The sequence below is a fragment of the Leptodactylus fuscus genome, chromosome 3, assembly GCF_031893055.1.
Source record: "Leptodactylus fuscus isolate aLepFus1 chromosome 3, aLepFus1.hap2, whole genome shotgun sequence".
In the NCBI taxonomy this organism is placed as follows: Eukaryota; Metazoa; Chordata; class Amphibia; order Anura; family Leptodactylidae; genus Leptodactylus; species Leptodactylus fuscus.
The window spans coordinates 55,922,654-55,935,291 of record NC_134267.1 but is presented as its reverse complement, the minus strand read 5'-3'; the positions used below and the strand labels follow the sequence as shown (position 1 = coordinate 55,935,291).

Sequence of the window (12,638 nt, the reverse complement as noted above, 5' to 3'; positions counted from 1 at the left end):
AATTGGAGGCTTTTGTGCTGCTGATTGTAAAGTTTGAGCAGTCAGCTCTCTTCTTGTAGTTGCTTTTGTTTGGAAGAGCTGCATGTGTGTGTATGGAAGCAGCCCTCCCAGGGGATCAGTGTGAATGAGTGCTAAGCAGCAGCTCTGTACCCATGATCAGCAGCAGCAGGCAGCAGCAGCAGCAGCACACAGCCTAGTGTCCTCCCCTGCCTGCATCATGCTGCCTCTTGTGTGTGATCTGCCCAGACGCATGTAACATGGATTAGGAGCAGCACAAGGACCTGGAGTTGCAAGAAGTCTTGGTACTGACTGCATTGTACAGTCCCTGCACTCTCTACACCTCACAGAGGGGATCACTTGTCTTTTATCCATTGAGTGCATTGTATGGATGCGGACATGCTTGCACTGACACAGGGAGAGCAGTGCCAGGTCTGTGCCCTGCCAGGGATGCTGGAGACCAGGCAGAGGAAGAGCAGGACCCGCAGGAAAAGGAAGGAGCTGCTGCTGGGGCAGATGTGCTTCATGGGCTGCCTCATGCTGCTGGCCTCTGCTGTCTCCCACTGGGCTGGAATACTGGGTGAGTACTGCATAGTGTGAACTTGTGTCTATACAGGATACTAGGGGCATTAACTACATCTCTGCCAACACAGGGGCAAAGGGTTGAGGATTTTTGTTCTGATCAGTTACATGGGAAGAACAAAGTAGCAAAGGGCACTTGCACAGTGTTATCCTTGGCCATGGGCTGGTGTCTTGGAAGAGGCAGCATGGTACCCACACTCCACATCAAGCCTGCCAACATGTGCCAACTGCTGTCCAGGAGGGTACTGAGCTAGGAAGTCATAGACTCAGGAGTTTATTGGGTTGCATAGCTCTAGTACAACTATTCTGGTTATGTTATATCATTGTTATGGTCATTATTGTTATATTTATTATTATTACTATAATTTGTATAATGTTAGCATTGTTATAGTCTGATTATCATTTTATTTACTACTATATTTATTAATACTGATATGTTTAATACATATATGGTTGTTATCATTATTAGAATCACTATTATATTGATTTTTATTATTTATATTATTGTTCGAGTCTGATTTCTATTATTTCATTTATTAATATATTTATTAATACTGATATAGGTTTAATATTTCTATGGTTATTATTATTAGACTTACTATTATATTGATTTTTATTATTTATGTTATTGTTCGAGTCTGAGTATTATGATTTCATTTATTAATATATTTATCAATACTTATATATGTTTAATATTTATATTGTTTCTATTAGTATTAGAATGAATATGTTTATTTGTATTATTTATATAATATTAGTATTGTTCGAGTCTGATTATTTTATTTATTAATATATTTATTAATACTGATATATGTTTAATACTTATATGGCTGGTATTATTATATTTATTTTTATTATTTATATAATATTAATATTGTTCGAGTTTATTATTATTATTTTATTAATATATTTATTATTACTGATATATATAGTATTATTATCACAACTTTTATATTTATTATTATTGCTATTATATATGTGACATTAGTGTTATAGGTATATGATAAATAGATCGGTAGGTAGATAGATGTTGATAAATCTTTAGGCATAGGAGAACTATGCAAGTCAGATTCTAATACAAACCACAAGCATGTAAATTGCCATTAAGTTGTTGCTATATGTGGTAAAGACATTGGTTGCTGATTTTACTACAGATCTCCCCCAGATTTAACCCTATCATGACTGCATCTGTCTATGGGTCACTGGATGATTATATTCTCATAGCAGAATACCTGAAAGGTTAATTTCTATACATTTTCCATGTCTTCTGTGACTCAGCTGCACCATTCATCCTGACTGTACTCATTCAGACAATACAACTTGCTTAGCTTGCAGACGTGTGCTCGGTTCATTCAGAGCTGAGATATTGCATATATTTAAACTAGCCCCAGATGTCAAGTTTTTGGTCAAAAAGGATAATTGACTTAAAGTAAATTTTTAATAATCTCATAATACACAATAAATATTGTAACAATGCAAATGATCCCGTGGAGATCTTATGAGGATCCACAACCAGTGTGCTGAACTTGTCTGAAAGTGAATTATTGTTCCTGACACATCAGTTATGGAACATGTCGGAGTCATACGATTATGATAAATGATGAATCAGAATTTTATAACACGTCTGATAGACATTTCTCATGGTTCAAAGGACTGGAGATGGTTTTGATAGCTTGAATGTGGTTGGTAACGACTGTCCCTATTAGTTCTGTCCTGCAAATTGGGTACAAAGAACATATTTCCAATTTGTTATCATGTCTGTTAAAATGATTCAATGTACAGATAAAGTAGAGCAAAATTTGTAAATTTGCCGCAATGTTGTTTGGACATCTGGATAACTGAGCTATTATAACACAGTATGGACTAGAAGTATAACTAATGACAAACTGAGCTCTGCTACATCTGACATATCGTGCTCTGCTACAACCAGCAGTCTCAGCACTGCTGTATTTGACCATATCAGATGTATTACATCCGGCAAACTCATCTCTGCCATATCTGCAGGCAGGCATACAACTCTATGTCCGGGGGGGGGGGGGGACTGTAAAAACTCCCCTCTATGCTGGTGCTGAGGCTCATACTGACATGAACCGCCGGGGGAAACTGAGGATAAAAACCGAGAGACACTGAACGACTAGAAAGAGTGTTACTAACAGGTGAAGTGAGTTTCACAAGGAGAGTGATACTGTATAGTGTAGAGCAGCTGTCTTCCCGGTGGTCTGAGAGCTCCATTGTAAAATGTTTAGACTACTAGTAAAAGCTTTGTCACCCTGCCACACTTGATGGATGGATAGACAGGTGTCCATGAGCGGCATATCAAATGTATCAACTAATGCGGAGAGAATGCAAACATAAATGACCCCAAAAAAGTCCAAGTTACCCCTGGCCCTCCAGCTGTTGTGATGGCCGCCGCTCCCAATGACTGTGCTCGGAATCCTACAAGTGTTGGTTGGACAGCTGAAGAAACCACAGGTTGCTTGTTGCTGACCTATATAAGATTCATTCAGCTTGGTATAAAATGGTATAAAAAACCCCAACTCATCCGGATACAAGGATTACACCCAACATAAGCGTGTAGTCACATAAAACTGCGGCTAAATGATACACTTTGTCTGACCATGGGCTGTCATTATATGGTGCAGAGTGGTCCGCAGTGGTAATTGTGGCTGCACACAGACAGGCTGTCAGTGACACATAACTCGCAGAATGGTAATGGACTGACCTATTTTTCCTCTTATCTTCCGGCCACATCTCTTCTTTTTTTTACCCACATTTAGATATTGCGGCACATCTACTGGGTGAATATAATTGTTCCCAAGGGATGAATGTGACCATACACTTTGTATTCAGTAAGACAGGTAACAATTTGATGTCGAAGTCTTATGAAGGTGGAGTTGTGGGGTTGGGGTATTTAGTGATTTTTGTCCTTGTGTCCTTGTGATAAAATGTGTACGAGAAGGAAGGTACATGACCGCAGTATAATGTGTAGGATAACTATAAGCAGATGAGTAAGACTTCTTACAAGATGAGAAACTTGGGACTTTTGAGTATCTTGCATTTTAAGTGTAAATGCTCTTTCCGCTTTTTGCCTGAACAAATGACTAAAGGGGGGGTCAAATGAAGACCTCCCTGTCTATATGCCCTATTATGGTGCATGGCATCAGAGAAGTGGATTGCCTTCTATTAGCTGCTTGGTAGATCTAGTCTGTCCAGTGTTATGGCTTGTAATACTGCATTCCTCTACAGTGACCACACAGCGGTATAAACTATATTAAAAGTTAATTAAAATTGCAAATATTTACATTACTTATACACTAAGTCTTAATTATACCATTTGTTGGCTTGTGCAAGCATTGGGCACACTTGAAGTGCAAATTATGGCACAGCCTTTGATACAGGATTTATTGAAACCTTCATGGGTGTAACGATCGTGGTCACAGAGAGTGTGACTAAGTCCGGGCCCAGCAAGGTACGGGGCCTGTGGCCGGCTGGAGATGGCCAGGGCCCAGTACCACTATGACAGCGGTCGGGGAAAGTCTGATTCCCCAACCGCTATACATATTGTAAATGAAAAGAACCATATAATACTGGGGGGGGGGGGGGCACACACTGCTGGGCATGTAATAGTGTGTGTGGGGGGACGCTCCGGTACATGTCATACTGTGTGTGTGTGGGGGGGGGGGGGGGGGACACTGCTGGGCATATAATACTGTGTGTGTGTGGGCACTGGTGAGCATATAATACTTTGGGGGGGGACACTGCTGGGCACATAAAACTGTGTGTAGGGCCACTTCTGGGCATATAATACTGCGTGGGGGCCACCACTGCGCATATAATACTGTGGGGGCTACCACTGGGCATATAATACTGTGGGGGCTACCACTGGGCATATAATACTGTGTGGGAGCCACCGCTGGGGAAGGGGCTGGGGTGTGAAACCCGGACAAAAGTTTGCACCCGGGCCCACAAGACACTTGTTACGCCACTGGAAACCTTATTTGGTGTACTTGCATCGCATGGCAGTTTAGTTAGCAACCCATGTGGCCTTATACAGCTGAGATTCAGTTTTCCTACTAGAGCAATGTTACAGTAGACACATCACAAAAAGTTGAAGGCTAAGTCTAAGCCTATGGCAAATCCAAGCTCCAATGTATATTTATAGTGGATCCACAGCAGAAATCCACCTGCTGCTTGAATTTCCATTGCAGATATGGCATAGATTTGTTGGTGGTTCTGTACAAAAATTGTGTCCATATAGCGAGGCCAATCTGTGACTTTTCCATGTGGAATTTCCATGGCACCTACAAAATTCTGTGCAGATTTTTTTCTGTGACTTCTTTTTACTGTACACTTCTTGGTGTAAGGCCTGGTTCACATCTGCGTTCAGGATTTCGTTCGGGGGTCCGGTTTGGGACTGCAAGCAGCACTTTTCTCTCTGCATGATTCGTGCGGACACCGCGCGGAAAACACACGGACTCCATTATAGTCTATGGGGTCCATGTGCTTTCATTGCTCACCGCTTTTTAATGCGTTTTGTATTCCGTTTAGGAGGTCCCCAAGTGGACTCCCTGAACAGAATACCGAATGCAGATCTATACCAGGCCTTAAGATTACAATACCCACAATACAAAGCAAATATTCGTAAAGAAACTTGACAAAATTTTATCTAAATTAAAACTATAAAAAATTGTGTAAACAGGAATAAAGACTTAGATGTCTTATAATACTGGAGAAGACCCGTTGGTTGGTGTAAGTTTTCTGTATACTCGTGTCAGTTATGGTAACTTCTTGAGGAATGCCGAAATACTATTTACAAAACATTGGCAGCTATTCTTAGTGTACGCGTGTGAGGTCGGAGATGTATGTACATTACTGAAGAAACTACTTAAGAAGGGCTCCTTCTGAACAATTAATATGTCTGAACTTTAGTAAAGGTTGCGAAATGTTGAAGACCTGCTAGATAACATTGACCGCTGCTTCTGCATTCAGGAGAGGCACTTTGAACACAACGTAAACCAAGTGACATCAGTATTTGGCTCTAATGTATGTGACATATTCAGAATACGTCTATATATACTTTTTTTGCACAGTTTGTTTAGATTGATGGTGCAAAAATATTTTTCACAAAAAAAGTTATTTTTTTCAAAGGGGTCTTCATGGAGTTAAATATTTATGGCCTACCTACACTATCTCCCCATCAATTGTTTGAAGGGACCACACCCCTCCAGCTATAACACCCTTCAGTCATTGTTAATTCCCCCATTGATCTAATATTGATGGCATGCCATCAATAATTACGTCTCAGATATTTTCCAGATTTAGGCTAAGGCCACACTTTGAGCCAAAGCCAAGAATGGCTACAAAAGGAATATGAAATATATTGGGAGCTCTTATACTTCTACCTTCTGCTCAATTCACTCCTGGCTTTGGCTCAAAAAACACAGCAAAATTTGCAACAAAAACAGCTGCCTTTCCACAATGTGGAGCCTCAGTCTTAAAGAGGTTTTGTCATCAAGATAATGCATGTGCTCTGATAGGGCATATGGACTTCATATAGAAGGATCTCTGACTCTGGACCCGCTTTTATATAGTAGAACAGGGTAGAGCTAAGTAAGAGCAGCTCTCACCATGGCCGACCCAATCCATCTATGTGCTACATGTTCATCCATTTATTTGACAGTAGACATCAGACTGGCCGGTGACAATGACCTCATGTTCACTGATGATGTTCACCTACAAACTCCACCCCGTTCAGGGGACTTTAGGATATTTGTTGAGGGTCAAAGCTCGTGGACTCTGACCAGTGCTATCATCTTGCATGTCTCAAAGTTATCCTCTATTCACATGACCAAGCCATGAGCTTAATAGATCCACATGGAACCCTTTTTGTATTATGGACCCATTCACCTCAATGAAACTAATATTCCGATCCGTGAAAAAGAAGAGCTTGCCGGGGTTTTTTTTTTTTACAAATCATGGACAGCACAAGGTCGTGGAAGTTGGTTGTCCAATAGACTCTTATGATGAAAACTGGAGCTCCTGATATGTCAGAAGATAAGGTATACCGCAGAAAACGTTTTTGTTTTGACAAATTGTTGGATCCAGTTTACAGCCCTCTTCTGTCTTTACATGCATTGCTTAAAGGACTTAAACCTGAGGAATGAAATTTTGCTTTTTTTCTGTAAAGGTTAGTCCCTATTTCAATACCAGGTTTGTCCTTCATACAGTATTTTGGGCCCTTTAACCATTCTACAACATTGTTAGTATCTATGTTTTTCCCTTTTTGTTTTTTTCCTTGTATTTCGGGGTTTATTTTTGGTCGCTGCCATCTGCTGTTCTAGGAATCCCAAAAAAATCTCCTATTTTCTGTTTTAATGTTCTACATTTACAAAGTTAGACTTTCCACTCAGATAATGGCGATATTCCTATAGCTAGTTTACGGAATATTGACAACCTGGCAGTCTTCGTCCTTTACTCATATTTCCCTCCATTTTATGTTAACCTTCTAACTGGATAAATACAATATAGTTATTTTCAGTCTTTAGTGCGCTAATTTTTTTGATGATTGATGAGTGCTGTGGATTTTACTATTGTACTTGTACATTATATCACTCTAACATTTACTACATGAAGTCTACAAAACTGATTTTGCTGAAATTAGAATGTGAGGTCATGTTCACGTATGTGTTGTACTTTCTGTCCTGTTCCATCAGAAGAACTGAAAGAACAGTGAAAACAGATCCGTCTAATAACAGATATCAATGGAGCGCGACAGATTCCATTGATTATAATGGGGTCCTTTGAGTACCCATTACAGTTCCCATTATTTTGCCACATGCAGAGTCCAACATACAGGAATTTATTGTCCATAATTTTAGATAAAAATGGATTTTCTAACATCTAATAGTGGTAGTATTAATAAATTATTCTTTACATTTACTAAATGTATCCAGTATATTCTTATGTACATACATTTCAACGTTAGGATCTTCTGATGATTCACGATCACTCGCTTTAGGACTATACCACAATAAATCGGTGACAGCAATCCCAATATTTCCATTCTGATATCCATGTGTACGGTATATGACAAGCCAGTTACATTTTACATGAGCCACATTATTTCAGTATATCTTTACAACACTGATATAGACAATTCTTGTTTTTGCAATTCCCTTTAAAGGCCTGGATTCAAGGCTAAGAATCTTAGCTGTCAAGTTTGCTTTGAGATGATGACTCCATATTACGCAGGTGGGGAATGAACGCTGCTCATGACATTGATCTGGAAGACATCATGTAGAGGAGTTATACAGACATGCTGCGGCCCTGACATGTGTATGCTATCTAACCTGGGCCGAGATGTTTTAGCTAATATCATCGGAGGTACATTAAAATGGTTTACTTTAATAATGTGGCTGATCCATGTGCCCATTTACCGACGTCAATCCTGAAATTAGGCAATTTGTACTTCTATCGTCTTTACATTTCTACTCATCTCCTTGTGACACAGGAACCACATAAATATAATGGATACATACATTACACATATGAAAATGCATATTTTCTGCTGCAGATTTTTTCTGCAATGTGTAGATGGGATTAACCAGAATCCTATTTACTTTGCAGGTACTGCTGTGTTTCCACCGAAACAAAAACGCTGCATTTTTGCAAAATAAATCATTTGGTTTTAGGTAACCATATTCTGAGAACCACATGTTTTTTTTATTTTTCTATCACTGGAGCTATGTGCCACTTTTTTAGTGGAATATGTAAAAAAAAATTTGGGTGTCATTTTGGAATTCATGCATTTTTTTGATCACTTTGTATTTTGATTTTCGGATGGATAGACAAGAATGTCGATACTGTCATTACTTTTTAATATTTCATTATGGACATGGATATACCAGATATCTAATATAAATACTAGTTCTACAATATATGTATTGCAGTGTATTGTACCTGAAATAGGCATTCTATTAAGACATCTAGATCTAATACAAGGACTATATCAGCTATCGGGGCCATTGTTAGACTAGGTTTCCAAACCAACCCATCGGCACCCATCAAGATTGTGGTGTGCAGGAAGATGGAGATTTTAGTTTGACTGACAGACGTCCATGGTTGCCATTGCCATCTTGACTGTTTCCAGTTACAGCAGTGATTGCATGGGCTTTGTTTCTGGGACGGTGTGAACACCATCACATACAGTCCTATGAAAAAGTTTGGGCACCCCTATTAATCTTAATCATTTTTAGTTCTAAATATTTTGGTGTTTATAACAGCCATTTCAGTTTGATATATCTAATAACTGATGGACACAGTAATATTTCAGGATTAAAATGAGGTTTATTGTACTAACAGAAAATGCGCAATATGCATTAAACCAAAATTTGACCGGTGCAAAAATATGGGCACCTCAACAGAAAAGTGACATTAATATTTAGTAGATCCTCCTTTTGCAAAGATAACAGCCTCTAGTTGCTTCCTGTAGCTTTTAATCAGATCCTGGATCCTGGATGAAGGTATTTTGGACCATTTCTTTCTACAAAACAATTCAAGTTCAGTTAAGTTTGATGGTCGCCGAACATGGACAGCCCACTCTCAAATGATCTAAAAACAAAGATTGTTCAACATAGTTGTTCAGAGGAAGGATACAAAACGTTGTCTCAGAGATTTAACCTGTCAGTTTCCACTGTGAGGAACATAGTAAGGAAATGGAAGACCACAGGGACAGTTCTTGTTAAGCCCAGAAGTGGCAGGCCAAGAAAAATATCAGAAAGGCAGAGAAGAAGAATGGTGAGAACAGTCAAGGACAATCCACAGACCACCTCCAAAGAGCTGCAGCATCATCTTTCTGCAGATGGTGTCACTGTGCATCGGTAACAATACAGCGCACTTTGCACAAGGAGAAGCTGTCAGGGAGAGTGATGAGAAAGAAGCCGTTTCTGCACGTACGCCACAAATAGAGTTGCCTGAGGTATGCAAAAGCACATTTGGAGAAGCCAACTTCATTTCGGAAACAAAGATTGAGTTGTTTGGTTATAAAAAAAGGCGTTATGCATGGCGTCCAAAAAGAAACAGCATTCCAAGAAAAACACATGCTACCCACTGTAAAATTTGGTGGAGGTTCCATCATGCTTTGGGGCTGTGTAGCCAATGCCGGCACCGGGAATCTTGTTAAAGTTGAGGGTCGCATGGATTCCACTCAGTATCAGCAGATTCTTGAGAATAATGTTCAAGAATCAGTGACGAAGTTGAAGTTACGCCGGGGATAGATATTTCAGCAAGACAATGATCCAAAACACTGCTCCAAATCAACTCAGGCATTCATGCAGAGGAACAATTACAATGTTCTGGAATGGCCATCCCAGTCCCCAGACCTGAATATCATTGAACATCTGTGGGATGATTTGAAGCGGGCTGTCCATGCTCGGCGACCATCTAACTTAACTGAACTTGAATTGTTTGTCCAAAATACCTTTATCCAGGATCCAGGAACTGATTAAAAGCTACAGGAAGCGACTAGAGGCTGTTATCTTTGCAAAAGGAGGATCTACTAAATATTAATGTCACTTTTCTGTTGAGGTGCCCATACTTTTGCACCGGTCAAATTTTGGTTTAATGCATATTGCACATTTTCTGTTAGTACAATAAACCTCATTTCAATCCTGAAATATTACTGTGTCCATCAGTTATTAGATATATCAAACTGAAATGGCTGTTGCAAATACCAAAATATTTAGAACTAAAAATGATTAAGATTAATAGGGGTGCCCAAACTTTTTCATAGGACTGTACATATATGGGTGGATTAATACTGACTTAAATATACATGATAAAGTGCGAAGGGGTTAAAACTGGGTAAGAGTTTTTCCACCATCATTTAAAGGGGGTGTCTGGTGGGGATAAGAAATTCAATGGGTTAAAAAATATATAAGAGCTCACTATCCCCTGCCACTCTCTTGATGGTCCCGGGTACCCCACTAATCTCTATGTCCTGATCCCTCAACCAGTCACTGTATGAGCTGTCCAGCAAGTTATGTGTAGGTTAGGTGAGAAATTGTCCATTTCTGAGACTTCCTTAAAATTTTCATATAAATAAAATGTATAGGGATCAAAGATCATTATGGCCTTAGTACAGAATAGATGCTATATTCTCTAATCTATAATGATGGCTACAATAATAATGATACCTTAGAATATTTACTGTACTCATATTGCTATCTCCAATATTGTTATAAACTCCTCATATCCTTTAGGGATAACACAGCATTAAAAAAATAGCTCTTTGATCCCTTAGACAGTGATGAGGAACAGAGTCCAGACTACAGGAGAGACTGTGAAAATTCATGCTGTACCCATTCAAGCACTTCTTAGCTTGTTCAAAGGAATTTGGTTCTAAGAGCTTTACACTTGGCACAGACTTCCAGATGTAGCAATAGTCTCTTCTGCCCGTGAAACAGAAACATATACTTTATTGTAAATGATGTGTCTGGATCTACTTGTAAACATGTATTGGACATTTGGGGCAGATAATTATGCGGCATCTTCTACCAGTATGTTATTATATATTCCATTTACACTAATTATGGCCCAGGATACAGAGCAACTTCTGAAGATTGATGTTTGGCTTAAGAAAGTATGCGTCTTGTCTTGTGCTATGTGTCTTCCTTGTAGTTATTACTACTATTTATATCTTATTTATATAGCACCAACATATGCTACAGCATGGTGCACAGATTATATAACCCTAGAGCCAATTTCATTACAACCCAATTAACCCTGCAAATGCTGCTGGGCTCTGATGTCAGAGGGGGCAAAATGGCCAGACTGTCATGTAAGAAGATGGCCCATGGAGGTTGAGGGGCCTGGCACAGAGTTTGCTTAGGTCCAGGAGCTTTGTCTGTGAACTGATCAGTATTATTTTAGATTATCATGTGGCCCCTGTACACAGTATTATGCTGCATAGTGACCCCTTCACGCACTGTTATGGCCCATAGTGGCCCCTGCAGACAGTATTATGCCCCACTGTGGACCATTCATGTACAATTATTATACTCTGGGGTCTTTTCAGACCCCCCAGAGTATAATAATCAGAGTCCCAGGGGAGGTGAGGGAACTGAAAAAACACTGTTATTTACCTCTCCCTGGCTCCAACATACTCCTGGCTGATGTCGGCCATCTTCAATGATGAAAGAGACGTCACTTGAGCCAGGATTGTGTTGTGTCGGGCTTGACGTCACCAAGTAGGCCCGAAGCCTTCTGGAGCCAGTAAAGGTAAGTAAGTGTGTTTTTATGTTCCCTCACCTCTCCTAGCCTCCGATCATTATACTTGGGGGTCTAAAAAGACCCCCGGGTATAATGATAGTAGTGTTTGTGGGTTTATACCCCAATTTAAGCACTGGTCATCTCCTTTAATTCCAACATTGCGTGCAGAAGTTTAGGAACTTTCCTTTAATATCTGTCTATTCATATCTATGAAGACCAATGGGATACTATGATATTTGTCAGCTGAAGAACGTCTGTATTTCTGTAGGAAACTCAAGTTGACTAGTGATCCCTTAATATAAAGGGGATGAATCAATATGGACGTAAGCAGGTGCTTCTTATATAATCTATATGGCACAGTGTATTTACATCCCTTATATATGTATTATTTAGAAATCTATTATAGGTCTTATCCATCTTGATCTAATTCTTAAGAAATTCTCTTGCCTTCCTCCAGTATCCCAATTATCACAGCTATAGGTAGTGCAGTGGTAGCAGTCACACCTGCGCCCTGTCTGGCGGATAATACTAATGACCCCCCTACCACATAGGAGGACAGTATTATAAATGGCACAATGAGTAGAGGATCTTGTGACAGATTTGTACTAGGGTCCAGGAGGTACAAATCTGATCCCTATATGGCACAAAATCTGTATCTATTCTCAAAAAACCATAATAGTCTATAACGTTTTCTTATCCGACATCACAGTAATCCTTTGCTTGGCACATTTTATCCTCAGCTTTAGGGATATAGATCCATAATATTACATGTATTTAGGAGTAATAGGATT

General features: G+C 39.5%; 1 protein-coding gene across 1 annotated transcript in view; it reads left to right on the top strand.

Annotated features, from left to right (window-relative positions):
- The first annotated feature begins 30 nt into the window (after window positions 1–30).
- Window positions 31–12,638, top strand: part of SLC24A3 (solute carrier family 24 member 3) — a 237,319-nt gene continuing 224,711 nt past the window's right edge. Inside the window, exon 1 of the mRNA XM_075267618.1 lies at window positions 31–577. Coding sequence (XP_075123719.1) covers window positions 385–577 — 193 coding nt within the window. The 5' untranslated portion in view covers window positions 31–384. The remainder of the gene's footprint in view (window positions 578–12,638) is intronic.